The sequence below is a fragment of the Amphibalanus amphitrite genome, unplaced genomic scaffold, assembly GCF_019059575.1.
Source record: "Amphibalanus amphitrite isolate SeventyFive unplaced genomic scaffold, NRLGWU_Aamphi_draft 000016F_arrow, whole genome shotgun sequence".
Lineage (NCBI taxonomy): Eukaryota > Metazoa > Arthropoda > Thecostraca > Balanomorpha > Balanidae > Amphibalanus > Amphibalanus amphitrite.
This window is the reverse complement of record NW_024881512.1, coordinates 1,787,737-1,804,836: the sequence shown is the minus strand read 5'-3', so window position 1 is coordinate 1,804,836 and position 17,100 is coordinate 1,787,737. Positions and strand designations below refer to the sequence as shown.

Sequence of the window (17,100 nt, the reverse complement as noted above, 5' to 3'; positions counted from 1 at the left end):
CGCTCCAACGATCACAGTCGCGGCGGCAGTCCCCGAGCCGGCAGCAGCGGACGGCGCGGCACCAGCCGCATCGCCAGGCGCGGGACCAGCGGCGGCGTCCGCGGGGGAGACGCAGGCCGACTCCGGCGCGTCACACGGTCCGTCCGGGAGGGTGCCTCCGCCGGGGTCGGCCGACCGCCGGCCGGTGCTACACACACGGTCGGCGACACGGCTCGTTACACCGCCCGGTACCAGGCCCCCGGTACGGCCGGCCGGCGGCGGCGCGCCGCTCTAGTTGAGGAAGTCGTGCATGCCCGGGTCGTCCATCTGTCCGGGCTGCTGCGGGGCCATCTGGCCCGGCTGGCCGCCCATCATGATACCGATCGGCCCCGGCGGCCGCTGGATCATCTGGGGCCGGTAGTTCTGTGGGCAGCGGGCACAGGGCGTCACACGGCGGGCGACGGGGAATTGGGGAGGGTCACACCACCGAGTGCGGTGCGAGTATGTAGTTATATAGGGGGTTACATGGGGCGTGTGAAAAACGAGATCACAAGAAAAATGACATACAACGGGGATACGCAGAGGAGTTACTGAAGACAGGCGAGGAAGGACCACAACAAATTGTCAAAAGAGAAGCCGCCGGGAGACCAGCATTCAGTGTGACAGCCCGCCCCGGCCGGCCGGCGGTTCTCACCTGCTGGAGCAGGGTGCGCAGTCCGGGCGCCGAATCCATCTGCTGGCGCGCCTGGACGGGCACGGCGCCCTGCTGGGAGACCACGCCGCCGGCGGCGGACTGCGCGCCTCCCGGCGGCACCATCTGGCCGCCCGGCTGCACCATCTGACCGCCGGCGCCCTGCACCATCTGACCGCCGGCGCCCTGAACCATCTGACCGCTGGCGCCCGGCTGGAACTGAAAAACACAGACGGAAAGGCGTCAAACGGGGCACCAAATCTCTTGCCGCTCTACACAGCTTAACAGCTTACCGGACTGTTTTTTAATACAAACGAAACAGCATTATTCATTATCTCAAAGAAAAAACAAGCGACAAAATCACAAACAAAACACTATTAATGAACTTTGTTCTGAACAGTGAGAAGGTATGGGTCAACGAGGGAGCCTGGAATATGTCAAGAGGTGGCAGAGTGATAACTCTCGCTTACCTCACTCAGTCGGCGAACCAACTCCTCTAACTCGTGACACTCATCGCTCTGCTCAGGGTCCGGTGATAAAACGTTCATCATCTCTAAAATATCGGCTATGTTCTCCCCGGACTGGGAAGGAGTCAGACTATCAGTCTGTTCTGTATCCAGTTCCAAGCGGCCGCCTTCACAGGCCTGTCCTTGCGGCTCATCACTGGACCGCACTGTCGGCTCACTGAGCCACTCGGCGCCCTGCTCGGACCCGGGCTGCTGCGGGGGAGTCTCCGGGGACGCTTCGGCGGGCCGGCGCCACTCGGCTGAACCCCGTCCCGCACTCAGGGGCCGTTCCAACTCGGCCGACTCAGCAGACTCAGAGCTCAGCGCGGCCGGTGCCGGCTCCCGGCCCAGACCTTCAGACTCCAACAACTCGCCCACAGGACTTCCATCTGAACTTATCGACGCGGAAGACAGGCTGCTGGGCCCGTCGGCGTCCCGCGCAGGACTGCGGTCACTGACGGCCACTCTGAGCCCCGACGGCCGCCCCGACCCGGGCTCAGTCTCGGCCGGGACCGGCCGACCGTCCCACCCCGAGAACTCGCCATCAGCCGGCACACCGGACTCGGAGATACCGCCACAGCTGCAGGAGTGGGGCGACTCGTCCAAATGGAGTCTCTCGGTCAGCGGGTGACCCGTAACGTCCGGTCCGGCCACCGCTGGCCGTTCGGGCTGCGGCGTCGGTAACTGGAAGACGTCTGACTCGAAGAGTTCACACGGCTCTCTCCTATGCAGTGTCTGACCAGCGTGTTCCGCAATAGTGGGCTGATCTGACATCTCCGCACCACTAACCTCGCTCACACGGTGTACCGGTCCAGCCAAATAGTCGCAGGGCTCACCACGGGGTGTGGCGTCTCCTTCAGTCTCGGGAGGCCGCGCGGGACGCTCAGACTCCACTATCTGGTAAGAGTCGCTGCCCGGCTGTCCGTACAGCGCGGCCCGATTCTCCACAGCCGACTGCGGCGACCCGCGAGCAGCAGCACCCTCTGTTGCGGTCTGCGCGCGCACGGTCTCACTCACACGTGCCTCCAGTTCGGACGATTGGGGGGACTCGGCCTGTTCCGTGGCGTTGGACGGCAATGGCGGATGCACTGTCCCAGGAAGGCCCGAGTGTTCGCCAATCAGTTGATCAGGATATGAGGACCCGTGGCAGCTGGCCGATCCGATTGACACATGTTGCCTGATATCAATGTCGTCTTCCTGTCTTTCGTCCCCACCTGGTTCAATAAATAGACCAGGATTCAGGTCACCAGTGAGTTCAATACCCACGTCAGTAAGTAAAACACCACTCGGTAAGTCCCGGACACGATTTACGTAGCGATCTTCTCTACCTTTTACTTCATCACTCGACTCTGTCCACGGAGGCGAGGGAAGCCTTCCGAGCTCCAGAATCTCACCCAGCTCGTCACGCGGTAGCGGTGGAACCGACCGCTGCACGCAGTCACTGACACCGGAGCAGGACGCACCCCCGGCGGCGTCCCTGGTCCGTGGCGCCGTCCCAGCCGAGTCGCCGGCCGCCCCACCAGTCGGCCCTACGCCGGGGTCAGCAGGCAGTGCGCGGAACTGGTCACCGCTGCGTCCACCAACTGCGTCCGTCAGCCCACTGCCGCCCTCCCCGGCCAGTCGGAGGACGAGCCAGCTGTCAGACGGAAAGCCAGTCGGTCGTGATTCCGAGCCGAGGGCGGCCTCCAACGCCGGCGACGGAGATTCAGAGTCGAACAACTGGCTCGGCTCACTGCTCTGGTCAGTCAGAGGTAGATGTCGCGCAGTGGCTGGCTCTCTTGACTCGAGTAAACAAGTATCCTCAATCAGTTCCTGGACCAGTTGAACGGCTTCCTCATTTATTTCAACAATACGTTCACCTAATAATGCAGCATTTCTCTCGCCACTTGATTGACAGCCGGGCTCAGCTTCTGCTTCATTTGCGTGAGCCACAAGGTTGACATTACCGTCATTTTCTGGCGGTGGCGGTGAGCATTGTGATGTGAAAAAGTCGCACAACTCGCTGAGCTCTTCCGCCTGCACCACCGGGGAACAGCTGCCAGGCTCGCCCGACTCCAACACACAGTTGAGATCACCAAGCTCCTCAATGAGCTCAGCCAACTCGTTCCCCCGTGCACGACTCGGCTCGCCACCCCTTTCAGCAGTGAGCTCAGCAGCTGGCTCGCCATTGCCTTGATCTACTAAATCAGTAGGCTCACATATGTCTTTCTCATTCCGATCACCGGCCGCGAGGTCTTGCTCAGCCCCGGTGGGCGACGGCCGACATTCCTCGCTGAGGAGTTCCGTCCAGTCCCCGTCCTCCGACTGGGGGGCTGACGTCATCCCCCCTCCCGGGGCGGCGCGCGATCAGCACCACAGTCCGTACAGCTGGCACCACCACGGACCGAGAAATGCCACCGAACAGTCGCACCGTATCAATGTGTAGTCCCTCTCCACCACTCGGTCGCCCCTCGCAGCCACGCCCACCCTCCGGCGCTGCCGCGGGAAGACTGCCGTGCGCGTCAGCTGACTGCGTGACCCGGCGCTGCGGTCACGCCAGAGGCGGCGCCAGGCACTCGGGGGGGGGGGGGGGATTCGACCTACCAGTCAAATTACTAACGACTTTCAGAACAATATTAATAGTAACGTTCTTAGTTCAAAGCCTTACAGAAACCAGCCGACAGGCCGAGTTGCCGGACCATGATCCGTTTCCCCTTTCCCTGGCGGATGCCCCCTACCCCCACCTACCGACGGATCGTTGTGACGCTGTTTATCGCACGGGCGGCGGCAGGGAGGGGACTGGGGAGGGGGGGGGGCAGACCACAGCACCTGTCATGGACACGGTGGCCCGTATAGCGAACCACAAACGGATTCATGGCCGGCCGCCGGTAACTTAGCTTTAGGCCTTGTCCTTTGATGCATCCGTTTGACTAACACATTCAAGGCAGACTAGCGAGACCACCTATCTTGCTGTGGAGCCAGTCACAGCTCACGTCACCCGCGTTTGGCTCCGTACGCCATCACAGCAGCATTGGAAGAGTAGCTGCGGCTATATGGCACTCATGTTAGCTGTTTCGTCATGTTCATTGTCCACTGGCCCGCCGAAATGTCGTATAGATTGTATGTTCCCATCCCCTTTGCGATAACGGACTGACGTTGAATGACGCGTTTGTTGCCCAGCCAGCGACGGATAAAAACCTCAGTTAGTTACATGACGACGTCGGACATAGCATAGCCCTGTTGCCCCCTCGGGGCTCTGAAGTCGGTATACGTATGTTGAGAGACATCCGAAAAGCTCACATGCCGACTAGCCGAGTCATTCAGGTTCCAGCGTAGCACGACCTAAGGACGACCTTGGGGTCCGAGGGACAGCTTATCAGCTACCGAGACTAAAGAATCCTGTCGTGAAGAGCTCTCGGCGGCGGGCTTGATAGCTAAGTTGACGGGCCAAACGTCAGTCCGACCCTCCTCAGCCCGACATTACACTGTTCTTGTCAGCCATTGGAGCAGGTGCAGATATCGAGGACATTCGAGGCTGAATAAACGGGTCTGAAGACGGGACAGACCGCTATGATTCCGCCGGTCTCCCCCTAAGCTGGAGCAGAGCAGGGGCTGCTGCCTTCCACCTGCTCTGCTGCTGACCCGACTATGGTCCTCCCGCCGACTCACCTGGTGGTGGACGTGGTCCTCCCGCCGACTCACCTGGTGGTGGACGTGGTCCTCCCGCCGACTCACCTGGTGGTGGACGTGGTCCTGCCGCCGACTCACCTGGTGGTGGACGTGGTCCTGCTGCTGTTTGTACTGCAGCTCCTTCTGCGCCATCCTGGCCAGCTGCTGCCGCAGCTGCTGCATCTGCATCAGGTTCTGGTGCCGCTCGGCGTGGCCCGTCGGCTGAGAGGCCAGCTGGGAGGCCAGCGCGCCCTGCCGCACAGCACGGCACACTCAGAGACGGACCGGCGGCCACACTCGGCGGCAGACACGGGGTATTGTACCACGGGACAATCGGAGAAGGACCGGCGGCCACACTCGGCGGCAGACACGGGGTATTGTACCACGGGACACTCAGAGACGGACCGGCGGCCACACTCGGCGGCAGACACGGGGTATTGTACCACGGGACACTCAGAGACGGACCGGCGGCCACACTCGGCCGCGGAGACACGGGGTATCGTACCACGGGACACTCAGAGACGGACCGGCGGCCACACTCGGCGGCAGACACGGGGTATCGTACCACGGGACACTCAGAGACGGACCGGCGGCCACACTCGGCCGCGGAGACACGGGGTATCGTACCACGGGACACTCAGAGACGGACCGGCGGCCACACTCGGCCGCGGAGACACGGGGTATCGTACCACGGGACACTCAGAGACGGACCAGCGGCCACACTCGGCGGCAGGCACGGGGTATTGTACCACGGGACACTCAGAGACGGACCGGCGGCCACACTCGGCGGCAGACAAGGGGTATTGTACCACGGGACACACAGAGACGGACCGGCGGCCACACTCGGCGGCAGACACGGGGTATTGTACCACGGGACACTCAGAGACGGACCGGCGGCCACACTCGGCGGCAGACACGGGGTATTGTACCACGGGACACTCAGAGACGGACCGGCGGCCACACTCGGCGGCAGACACGGGGTATTGTACCACGGGACACTCAGAGACGGACCGGCGGCCACACTCGGCGGCAGACACGGGGTATTGTACCACGGGACACTCAGAGACGGACCGGAGGCCGCACTCGGCCGCGGAGACAGGGTCACACCGGACACTCATGGCGGACAAAGGGATCAAGTCCGCAAGTGCGCCGGTTGGAGGCCTAAAGCGAAACAGACACCTGAATATTCCACACCCACAGTCCACACACTCTTCATAGAATTGACTAGCCTAAGTTTCAAAATGTTTGAAATAAAAAGCTTCGATACCAAGCGAACGAAGAGCACATAGCGATTCTCATGAGCAGCCAGTGACATTACTGGGATCATGATATTGGCTCCCCCGAGGTTCGAGGCCGGGTAATCATGGTTAAGTTTTCACTGACTCAATGTATTGTGGGCGGGGGAGGGGGCTGACCTGCGGCACGTTGCTGGCGGGCATCTGCTGCCGGGGCTGCTGCTGCTGCTGCTGCTGCTGGAGGAGCTGCTGCTGCAGCTGCTGCTGCTGCGGCTGCGCCTGCTGCTGGTTCATGTTGATCTGCATCTGCGGCCCGCCGGCGCCCACCGCGAACTGGGCGCCGTGCGTCATCAGAGGGGGCCGCGCGCCGGCCGGCCCGGCCGTCTGAGGGGCGCGGCCGCGCACACCGCCTGCCGGAGCACCGGGTCAGGCAGGTCACACCGGGTCACAACAGGTCATTGGGGCACTCCGGAGTCGCAACGAACCTACCAAATACATGCGACCGGTCCAGCTGCGTACAAGGCCTTGGACAGAGCCCCTGAGAGTGACTGTTGAACTGAGGACCACCGGTTTGTCTCGCCCTGTGAGGCCACTGGTCTGTCTCACCCTGTGAGGCCACTGACCTGTCTCGCCCTGTGAGGCCACTAGTCTGCCCTGTCGTGTTCAGACCCGCATTTTAAAGCGTATCGACCATGTAAGTTTGCTCCACGATCTTTACGCTGTCGACTGGACTGGTGTTTATAATTTGATTCCGTCGCCGATATGTGGTCCCACATGCTTGCGCTTTTAACTCCGGTTATTGACATTCATGCACCTGTCAAGTGTATTTTAATAAGGAACCCGACCGCTCCACCTGTCACCGGTGCCACGCTCGATCTGATGGCACAGCGGCGGGGTGTGCTGCGCAGCGAGGGGAAGACGCCGGCCTTTCGCGACCTTGACAGACGGGTCAGGTCAGCGATTAGGCGTGACTGCCGTGCAGGTATCGCGGAGAGCCTGCGAGCTCAAGGGAGCAGCTCCCTGTACCGTAGTATCCGCCCTGTCCTGGCCGGTAAGAGGGACGGCGCGCGCAGCCTCCCCACCGCTACACCCGACGAAATGAATGAACATTTTGTTGATGTTGGACCGCGTGTCGCCGCTAGCCTGGCCGGCCTCGGGCCGCCACCCGATATCCCGTGTCGCCTACCACGTGTCGGTGCGTGCGGGTTTCGGGTGGCCGGCACGACGCTGGCCGGCCTGCGGGAGGAAATGTTCTCCATGAAGCGTTCTGGTGCGTGCGGGTCTGATGGCATCTGTATTCGTATCCTCATCCTATGTTTCGACGCCATCGCTCCTGTCCTACTCCACATCATCAATACCTGTCTTACCTCATGTGAATTTCCCGAGACCTGGAAACACTCTCTGGTGTATCCTATTTTCAAATCCGGCGATCCCTCTATTATTTCCAACTACCGCCCCATTTCCTTAGTCCCCACCATGGCCAAGATTGTGGAGCGTGTGGTGCAGCGTCAGCTGTTTACTTACATGTCTCACAATCATCTCCTATCCTCATCCCAACATGGCTTCCGTCCTCAACATTCCACAGAAACCGCTCTGCTGTCCGTCACAAACCGCATCTTTTCAAACATGGACCGAGGTCACGTCTCCCTTTTGTGCCTTTTGGACCTCAGTAAATGTTTTGACGTGATTCCTCATTCCCAACTCCTAACCAAGCTCCAGCTCTACAACATCGATCCTTCTTGGTTCTCCGCATACCTTTCCGGTCATACTCAGTCAGTCTCCATTTGTACTTCCTCCGGCAGCAGAGTGGCTTCTAAACCTCTTCCTAACACCATGGGAGTTTTCCAGGGCTCTGTCCTTGGTCCTCTGTTGTTCACAATATTCGCCAACGACCTCAGCCTGCACGCGCCGGACGCCCATGTGATCCAGTACGCTGATGATACCCAAATCCTTATGTCCGACTTGAAACAAAACATCCCACTCCTCATCCAGCGCATGGAAAACACCCTGGCCTCCCTTTCATCGTGGTTCCATGCACACGGCCTTAAGCTCAACACCTCCAAAACCGAACTCCTTCTCCTTGGAACCAAGCAAAACACCCGCAACCTCGCCCCTGTCAGCGTACGGATCGGTGGGGAGACCGTTCGGGAGAGTCACACAGTGAGGAACCTGGGTGTGATTTTTGACCGGCACCTCACCTGGGATGCACATGTGAGTGACATCATTCGCAGGTGCACTGGCCTCCTGATCGGTCTCCGTCACCTGAGGCATTTCCTCCCGCAGCCGGCACTTCTAGCTGTTGTTCAGGGGCTGATCATCTCGCGCCTCAGGTACTGCGTGGCTGTGTACGGCAACGGGTCGGCCGCGAACGATACGAGACTTTTAAAAGTTCTTAACTTCGCGACTCGTGTCGTCACCGGTTTGAGAAAGTATGACCACATTTCTCGCGCCCGTAATGACCTGCAGCTGCTCTCGCCGCGACAGGTGTTTGAGCTGAGGACTTTGACAACAGCCTACAATGTGCGTGCCAGTGGTGAGCCTGCCGAACTCGCCTCTCTGTTCACGACCTTTTCTGAAGCACGAACCTGTGAGCGTGTGACACGATCGGATTCACGCCTACGACCCCCTGCCACGCGCACAGTGACCGGCCAACGCTCGTTTGGTTACCGAGCAGTGTCGCTGCTGAACCGGTTGCCGGTGGGGGCCATGGAGCTAGACTCGCGGGGCTTCAAGCGCGCTGCTAAGGCACTTGTTCTGTCGTAGCTTTTATGTGTGCATGTGAGCGTGCAGGTATGACTGTGATGCTATCTGTGATTTTTTTGACAAGTTTCCTACCCATGTTTTAACTTTGTAACAACTGACACAGAATAGCCACGTCTGCACTGTGGAGTGTCTGCGGAAGTCGTAAATAAATAAATAAATAAATAAATAAATCTGTCTCGCCCTGTGAGGCCACTGACCTGTCTCGCCCTGTGAGGCCACTGACCTGTCTCGCCTTGTGAGGCCACTGGTCTGTCTCGCCCTGTGAGGCCACTGGTCTGTCTCGCCCTGTGAGGCCACTGGTCTGTCTCGCCCTGCGAGGCCACTGATCTGTCTCGCCCTGTGAGGCCACCGGTTTGTCTCGCCCTGTGAGGCCATGACTGGCCTGTGTCGCCCTGTGAGGCCACTGACCTGTCTCGCCCTGAGACAGCTGGCCGCCGCCCAGCGTCATCGGGTTGGTCTGCTGGATCAGCACGCTGGGTCGCGGGCCGGCCATGGCGCCGCCCGGCGGCTGTGGCTGCTGCTGCTGCGGCTGCGGCGGCTGGCCCGGCCCAGCCATCTGCTGCTGCGCCGCGCCAGCCATCTGCTGCTGCTGCTGTTGCTGTTGCTGCTGCTGCTGTTGTTGGTGTCTCTGCTGCAAAGGCAGAAAGAAAAAGGCATCATAGCAGCAACAGAAACATTTCATCTAACAGACACCCAAACACAAGCTATGTAAAACATAGCCGCGGAAGTAAATACATGTACATTTCATGTATCTACACCATCAATAGTTACTTTGGAATTGGGAGTTACTTTGCAACCACATATCTACCGTACAGCTCAACAGAAGTCCCAGTACTGGACACACGTCTGGTCTTTCAGCTACCTTGAGTGTCAGATACTGTTTCTGCTTGGCCATGACTTCCTTGAGTTTCTCGATGAAGCCGGTCTGGTCGTTGGGGATGAAGCCGAAGTAGGTCTGCTTCTCGGCGGCGTACAGCAGCATCATCACCTTGACGTCCGTCGGCGTGGTCGAGTTGAAGTAGACGCAGCCGGTCTGGGGACCGAGAGGACACCGTCAGCGAGCTCGGCGCCGGCAGCGTCCAGTCGCTACATTATTGTCAGACTTCACACCGTCCCGTGACCCGTCCGGTGACACTGTCCCGTGACCCGTCCGGTGACACTGTCCCGTGACCCGTCCGGTGACACTGTCCCGTGACCCGTCCGGTGACACTGTCCCGTGACCCGTCCGGTGACACTGTCCCGTGACCCGTCCGGTGACACTGTCCCGTGACCCGTCCGGTGACACTGTCCCCGGTCCCGTGACCCGTCCGGTGACACTGTCCCGTGACCTGTCCCGTGACCCGTCCGGTGACACTGTCCCGTGACCCGTCCGGTGACACTGTCCCGTGACCCGTCCGGTGACACCGTCCCGTGACCCGTCCCGTGACACTGTGCCGTGACCCGTCCGGTGACACCACACCGTCCCGTGACCCGTCCGGTGACACCGTCCCGTCCCGGCCACTCACGCTGCCGCTGCTCATCACTTGGCTGAGTCGCTCCAGCGGCTCGCACGGCTGCAGGTTGAACTTGACCGAGCGGATGTTGTCGAAGTAGGCCTTGCCGATGGTGCTGATGACGTTGCGGTTGATGAGCTGCATCATCAGCTTGTTGGGCCAGTTGTCCGCCTTCCTGCGGTGCGGGAGAGGGAAGAAAACGGTCACTCACGGACAACACACTGGAGTTTAGTCAGTAAAACCGCGGCCCCGGCTGCACATCGAGTAAGTCGGCGACCGCATATCGTGTGCCGAGGCTACAATATTTCACCAAGTGACTTTCCACAAGTATGTGTAGACAAATAAGTGGATGGGCCTGCATATCGGTTCACTCTATCGTCGTTTGTTTGATCCCAGGGGAGGCTCTTCGCTATCTCCCCTGCCTATTAGCATCTCCTCCTATCCCCTGTCCTGGTCACCCATCTGGCACCAGTAACTCCGGCTCGGACCAGTGTGGCCAGTCCAGACCCCCATGTGGCCAGTCGGGACCCCCATGTGGCCAGTCGGGACCCCCGTGACTGCGACTCGGACCAGTCCGGACTCCGACTCACACTTCGGGCTCTCCGTTGGCGTTGGCGCTGCAGCTCAGCTGACACGGGATCGAGTGCACCTGCTTGTTGGCCTCGCCCATCCTCTTTTCGGACCACTCGAGCGTGCCCTCCCAGATCTTCACCTGCGCACGGAGGGAGCCGTCAGGCGCACGGACAGATACGGACGCCGCTGCAGTGCCTGTGCTCAGCGAGCCAGGAACTGGGGGGACAACGCGACCACGCCCCAACGGTCCCAATGGAACGGTATAGCTACCCAGACAACCTCATCTGCGTAATTGAATAGTGTACGTTGTTAGTGAGTTGCGAGTACCTATTTGTGATGCACCAGCCTGCATACCGGGTGCTGCTGCTGCTGCATCCTAGGCTGCTGCTGCTGCTGCTGCTGGGCCTGCTGCTGCTGCTGCTGGAACTGCGGCTGCTGCATGCTGGGTCCCGGCTGGCCCACCATACCCTGCTGCTGCTGGGGCGGCTTGGGTTGCTGCTGCTGCTGCTGCTGCTGCTGCTGTTGTTGCTGTTGCTGTTGTTGCTGTTGCTGCTGCTGTTGGATGCCGAAACGCGGCACCTGCGCCCGCATCATACCACCGACCATACCGGGCACTGCGGACACGGAGAAACCGGACACATCATACCATCGACCATACCGGACACTGCGGACAAGGACAAACCAAACCGGACAGTGTCCGCATCATACCACCAACTATACCGGTACTGCGGAGACGAACAGCTCATGGACAGCGGGCCCAATCGGGTCACCCCGGCCGCTGCTGACTGTGACCCACTCACCCTGCTGCATTCCCGGCTGCTGCTGCTGCTGCTGCTGCTGCTGCTGCTGCTGAAGGAAGACCTGGTTCTGCTGTGGATTGGTGGCCATCGGCGGCTTGTTCAGCTGCGACCTGAGCACCGAGTTCTCCGCCGGAACGCCCACTGACTGGGGCATCGACGTCTGAGGAATACCTGCCGGAGGACGGGGCGTCTGAGGAACACCTGCCGGAGGACGGGGCGTCTGAGGAACACCTGCCGCAGGACGGGATCAGCGAGCGGCGACCAATAGTAATCGAGGCGGCGGGTGACAGCCGTCATATTCATTTCATGGAACTATTTAGGGGGCAAAACAGCACCAACATTTTTTTTTAGATCGATAAATTAATTATCAGGCTCCCACAAAAAGAAACACGCCACGGCCCAGGATAACGGTGATTTTCCGCCTCCGGCCGCCGCACAGTCAGCCCCAGTGCCGGGCCGGACCCCTATGGCAGCTGCCCGTCCCGAGTGGCGCCCCGCGGACGGCGAGTGCTCCGTACCGGTCATGCCCTGCTGCTGGCCCATCTGCTGGCCCTGCCACAGCTGCGGGCCGCCCATCAGGCCCTGGCCGGCCGGCGTCTGCACGGTGACGTTGGGCGGGCCCTGCTGGCGCAGGCCGGACATCACCTGCATCCCGGCCGGGCCCGTCGGACGGCCCGCCTGCATCATCTGCTGACCGCGCACCATAATCTGGGGGACGGAGGTCAGCGGTCAGCGGTCAGAGGTCAGAGATGTCAGCAGTCAGAGGTCAGGGGTCAGAGAGGTCGGCCAAGTCCCAACAGTCAGACGTCGGAACGGGTACTAACTACTCAATAGTAAAGTAAACTAGCTGCGCTCGCTGCAGCTGGATTCCCCCAGTCTCCCCAGCGCCACACTCCAGCTGCCCACCCGTCGCCCCGCCCAGGTCCGGCTGCCGCAGATGTACCCACCGGGCGGTGCTGGTAGCCCTGGCTGGGCACCGGGCTGGCGCGCTGGTTGGGCGGCGTGGTGGTGCGCATCTGGGCCATGTTGATGATCATCTGCGGCTGGCTCATGGCGCCCTGCGGCGGCTGGCTCATCCCCGGCGTCAGAGTGTTGATGGGCGCGCCTGCCGGAACCGTCACACACACTCACACATACACACTCAAGTACAAGTACCTGCACACGGACACGGTCATTGCAGATAAAGCGAAATCCATCACGATTCATCATAATTATCCAAGGACGCCTTAGTAATAATGTCTTTAAAGATTAAAAAAAAATATATATATCAAGTGAATATTGTAACGGTTCGAGCCGTCCGTATTTCGGCACCTTGCTGCTGCGGCTGCATGCCGGCTGATATGACGATCTGCTGCGGCATCTGCTGCGGCACCTGCTGCGGCGGCGGCTGGCTGCTCGCCTGCTCCTGCAGACTGCGCGGGCACACAGCGGCGCGGGTCAGTCAGAGCAACACAAAGATGTGGTGGATGGTTGGGCATGTCGGACGGCAGCCGACAGTACCGAAAGCAAGGCTGGAGCAGGTCAAGGCGTCACCGGAAAGTGAGAAACTACAGCGAATCCCAGAGCTGAGTAGGGGAGCTCGGGGCCGGTGGCGGGGGACTACCCACCTGAACCCGTTGAGCAGAATCAGGTGGTGCGGGTCGCGCGTGTAGTTTTTGGCGTGGTTCAGCGCCACGTCGCCTCCCGCCTGCTCAAACAGCTTCTGGATGCCACCCAGCCGCCGCGGACACATCACGGAGAAGTAGATCGAGCGCTGCCGAGAGGGGAAACGTCAGCACCGGGCGGACAACGGGAGACACGGACCTGCTCCGAGAAAACGGCCGTCGTTCTCAGCTCTTCACGACAGCATGGGTTTCTGTCTAGAGCAATGGACATTTCACCAGCTGCCAAATGCATCATCCTACCAAACAAGAGTGTAGTAAATATACAACTGAAGTGTGTCAACCTGACCATTACTACGCTGCGCACCGTCACCTCACCCTACCCCACTCTGCGCTCCACCAGGCCATCAAGCCACCCCCCGTCCGGCCGGCACCTCGTGGATGCCGGCGATCAGCTGGTCCATGCCGGCACCCAGGAAGCTGGGCGTCTCCTGGACGGGCAGCTGGAACGGCAGCGAGTTGCACACCAACACCAGGTGGCGCTGCGCCGGCCCAGAGGACGACGGCTCCCGCAGCTGCTGCTTCAGGTCGTCGAAACACTGCAGCGCGCACGCCACACCCTCGGCGATGCACGAGACGTTGTCGCACGTGCCGCCGATGTACCTGCCGCGGAGAGGGTCGGGCGTGGAAGTCGCCTTTGACTGAGGCAGCAATGATAGACAGCCACATGACGATCAGCAAGAGGAGCAACAGTTTGGCACAACACTGCATTTCACCTATAAATGGCACCAAGAATATCCAAATGAATCAGCTTCATCCAAGCGTAGTTAGATAATCACACCACAATTGATGCATCTCCTGTCTGCACTGCCCCAGCAGTCCCCTGCCCCTCTCAACTCACTCAGCATGCTCGAGGTATTGTAAAAACTTGTCAGTGGACGGTGTGGGGTGGCAGCAGTTGACGGGCGGATCTGGAACTCCATCCCCCGCGGTGAATGTCACCAGGGTAAACAGAGTGCCAGAGAGACGACCGCCATATTTGGCCAGATCTGCTGCCGAGCTCGGAGGAGCGGCCATCTTGGAAAAGTATCTAGAAGCACACCACAAGACAAATCAAATGCCATATGCATAACAAACAGTTTGTGATGACTCAGTATGCCTAAAGGAGTACAGCATGTGATACTGCTGCATAAATAGACATTCACCTATAAACTGAATCTAGGCTCTAGCAGGGGAATGTAACAAGAATGGTGGACCATGCGAGCCAAAAACACTTACTCCAATGTGGGTTTGATATAATTGTCCAGCATCTCTGGCAGGTAGGCGCCATTGAGGGCCGTCGCCTCCACCACAAACACCACGTCAGCATCAAAGGTCTGATCCTGACGACCCAGCATGACAGCTGCGACCTGAGAGCAGATGAGGTCATGTAATATGTATCAGTACCAGCCACTTTGAATGGTAATACAGCCAATCAAATGGTTGACAAAACACATTGCACTGCTAATATTGTATAATGGTCGGTAGTAGTAAAGCAGGCATCACACTTGTTTATTCCAACATCTAGGTTGTAGGTTTTAGGTTGCAGGTTTTAGGTTGTAGGTTTTAGGTTGTAGGTTTTAGGTTGTAGATTTTAGGTTGTAGGTTTTAGGTTGCAGGTTTTAGGCTGTAGGTTTTAGGTTGTAGGTTTTAGGTTGTAGGTTTTAGGTTGTAGGTTTTAGGTTGTAGGTTTTAGGTTGTAGGTTTTAGGTTGTAGGTTTTAGGTTGTAGGTTTTAGGTTGTAGGCTTTATGTTGTAGGTTTTATGTTGTAGGTTTTAGGTTGTAGGTTTTAGGTTGTAGGTTTTATGTTGTAGGTTGTAGGTTTTAGGTTGTAGGTTTTAGGTTGTAGGTTTTAGGTTGTCGGTTTTAGGTTGTAGGTTTTAGGTTGTAGGTTTTAGGTTGTAAGTTATAGGTTGTAGGTTTTAGGTTGTAGGTTGTAGGTTTTAGGTTGTAGGTTTTAGGTTGTAGGTTTTAGGTTGTAGGTTTTAGGTTGTAGGTTTTAGGTTGTAGGTTTTAGGTTGTAACTTGTAGGTTTTAGGGTTTTAGGTTGTAGGTTTTAGGTTGTAGGTTTTAGGTTGAAGGTTTTAAGTTGTAGGTTTTAGGTTGTCAGTTTTAGGTTGTCAGTTTTAGGTTGTAGGTTTTAGGTTGTAGGTTTTAGGTTGTAGGTTGTACTTTTAGGTTGTAGGTTTTAGGTTGTAGGTTTTTTAGGTTGTAGGTAGGCTGTATATTTTGTAGGTAAGGTTAGGTCAGGTTTGGTTAGGTGTAGTTTAGTTTAATTAGATAGCATCTTTGGGTAAAGCGCCTCTCCTTGGTTGGAAAAAGAAGTGTGATGCCTGCTTTACGACTACCTAATAGTCTAATCAGTCTAGATGTGTAATGGTTTCACAGACTGTTGCCTGGATATCAACACATATAAATATTAAATGTGAGTAAGGCAAGCGAGTTCATAAAAATATCAATTTGTGCAAACCTTTCAACTATCTATCAAATTCAATGCATGCTGAACGGTTTCAAATTGATTCACCTTAAAGGGACCCTCCCACCTTAACATTAGTTCTGAGCTGAGATAGCCAAGTTTGCGGCCAGGCTCAGAAACCACCATTTATCCTGGTCGCAACCCCCGCAGCTTTATGGTGTTCAAGAAATGTCTTCCCTTTACTTGCAGGGTGGGACCAGCGTGGTCCCTATCTCTTAACCATTACGGGAATCTGATGACGTCATCAGGCTTTCGAACGTCCGTTAAATGTTTGACTAAAACGTTTTGTAGCACGCAGTGGTATATGCTGCTTTGCGCGCAACAAATGCCGCACTTTCAAATAAAGTCGCTAGGAACAGCGGAGATCCCAAAAAGTAAACAAAAGTAAAAGTCTAATTTGTTGAAAACCGGTAAATATTTTTCGATGAAATTTGGTAGATATTCGTTTTTGCTCTTTCTGAACCGAGTGACATCACTTTCATGCCAATTCATTAACTTTTTTGAAGGTGGGAGGGTCCCTTTAAGCCCGGCCAGCAACCGCATAAACTCAAAATTTTGCATTTGTGAAGATTCCCCCCCCCCCCAAGAAAAATCAGCTTTTTGGAAAAGTTAGGTGGAAAGTAGGCACCTACATGAGGGTTTGGTGTTTCTGTGCATGCATAATTTTCCCTGATATCAGTTTCTGTGGTTTTCCTGAATTTCTACACAATGTATTTCCTATCGCCAACTGAACTCGATCTACGTAACAATTTCTTGCAAAACTTAACAAGAAGCATGACATGCATTAGGTATTACCTGGAGGATCACTCGTAGTGAAGCTTAGGCTTTGAGAATTTCGTCAGAGGCATTTGTTTACCTACAGTAGTAGTAGAGCAAAGGTTAAAATAGTGATAAATATTTACTTTACGGTCTTAACACGTATTATCAGCAAAAGGTTAATTCGTTGTTACCTGTTTAGGCCGTTGTGCTCGAAATCAGATGAAGAAAACGCCAAAATAACTTAAAACTGCAACATCTAGCAAAGGCGATGATAGCTCAAAAAAATAATCAAAATAAGTGATACGTGCTTTCTTATGACCAAGAATATGGCGCACATGCACATGTTATGCCGCCGCAAAATTATTATTAAAACACTGCTAAAAGCTATTAATGACAAAAGTTGTTAAATAGTCATTTTTCATCTAGTAATGGCGAAAAGTAGAATATGAACTGTTTTTGCGCCTTTAATTAGTATTAGATGTTTCTAAATTCGTTTTTTATGAATGGTTGTACTCATTTTTATTAAAATAGGCTGT

General features: G+C 56.9%; 1 protein-coding gene across 2 annotated transcripts; it reads right to left on the bottom strand.

Annotated features, from left to right (window-relative positions):
• Nucleotides 1-253: 253 nt before the first annotated feature.
• On the bottom strand, nucleotides 254-16,967 carry LOC122386750 (mediator of RNA polymerase II transcription subunit 25-like). 2 transcript variants are annotated; one of them, XM_043376287.1, is made up of 18 exons: nucleotides 16,756-16,967; nucleotides 14,568-14,698; nucleotides 14,191-14,379; nucleotides 13,724-13,952; nucleotides 13,296-13,441; nucleotides 13,000-13,100; nucleotides 12,636-12,793; nucleotides 12,207-12,396; nucleotides 11,689-11,859; nucleotides 11,243-11,502; nucleotides 10,906-11,027; nucleotides 10,328-10,490; nucleotides 9,685-9,855; nucleotides 9,231-9,453; nucleotides 6,240-6,469; nucleotides 4,924-5,076; nucleotides 674-889; nucleotides 254-402 (listed from the first exon to the last, which is right to left on the bottom strand). In XM_043376287.1, the coding sequence occupies exons 2-18, from the start codon at nucleotides 14,684-14,686 to the stop codon at nucleotides 271-273; spliced, it is 2,973 nt and encodes a 990-aa protein (XP_043232222.1). In that variant the 5' UTR covers nucleotides 14,687-14,698; nucleotides 16,756-16,967; the 3' UTR covers nucleotides 254-270. The 2 variants fall into 2 exon arrangements, with proteins under 2 accessions (XP_043232222.1, XP_043232232.1); XM_043376297.1 differs by lacking the exon at nucleotides 16,756-16,967 and adding an exon at nucleotides 16,601-16,715.
• Between the last annotated feature and the right edge of the window lie 133 nt (nucleotides 16,968-17,100).

Coding starts and splice junctions, on each gene's coding strand:
- LOC122386750 (XM_043376287.1), bottom strand. CDS start 14,686: ATGCTGGGTCGTCAGGATCAGACCTTTGATGCTGACGTGGTGTTTGTG. Junction 13,442..13,723: donor TGATCGCCGGCATCCACGAG/GTGCCGGCCGGA, acceptor CCCTCTCGGCAG/CGCTCGATCTACTTCTCCGT. Junction 5,077..6,239: donor CCGCCAGCAACGTGCCGCAG/GTCAGCCCCCTC, acceptor GCTGTGCGGCAG/GGCGCGCTGGCCTCCCAGCT.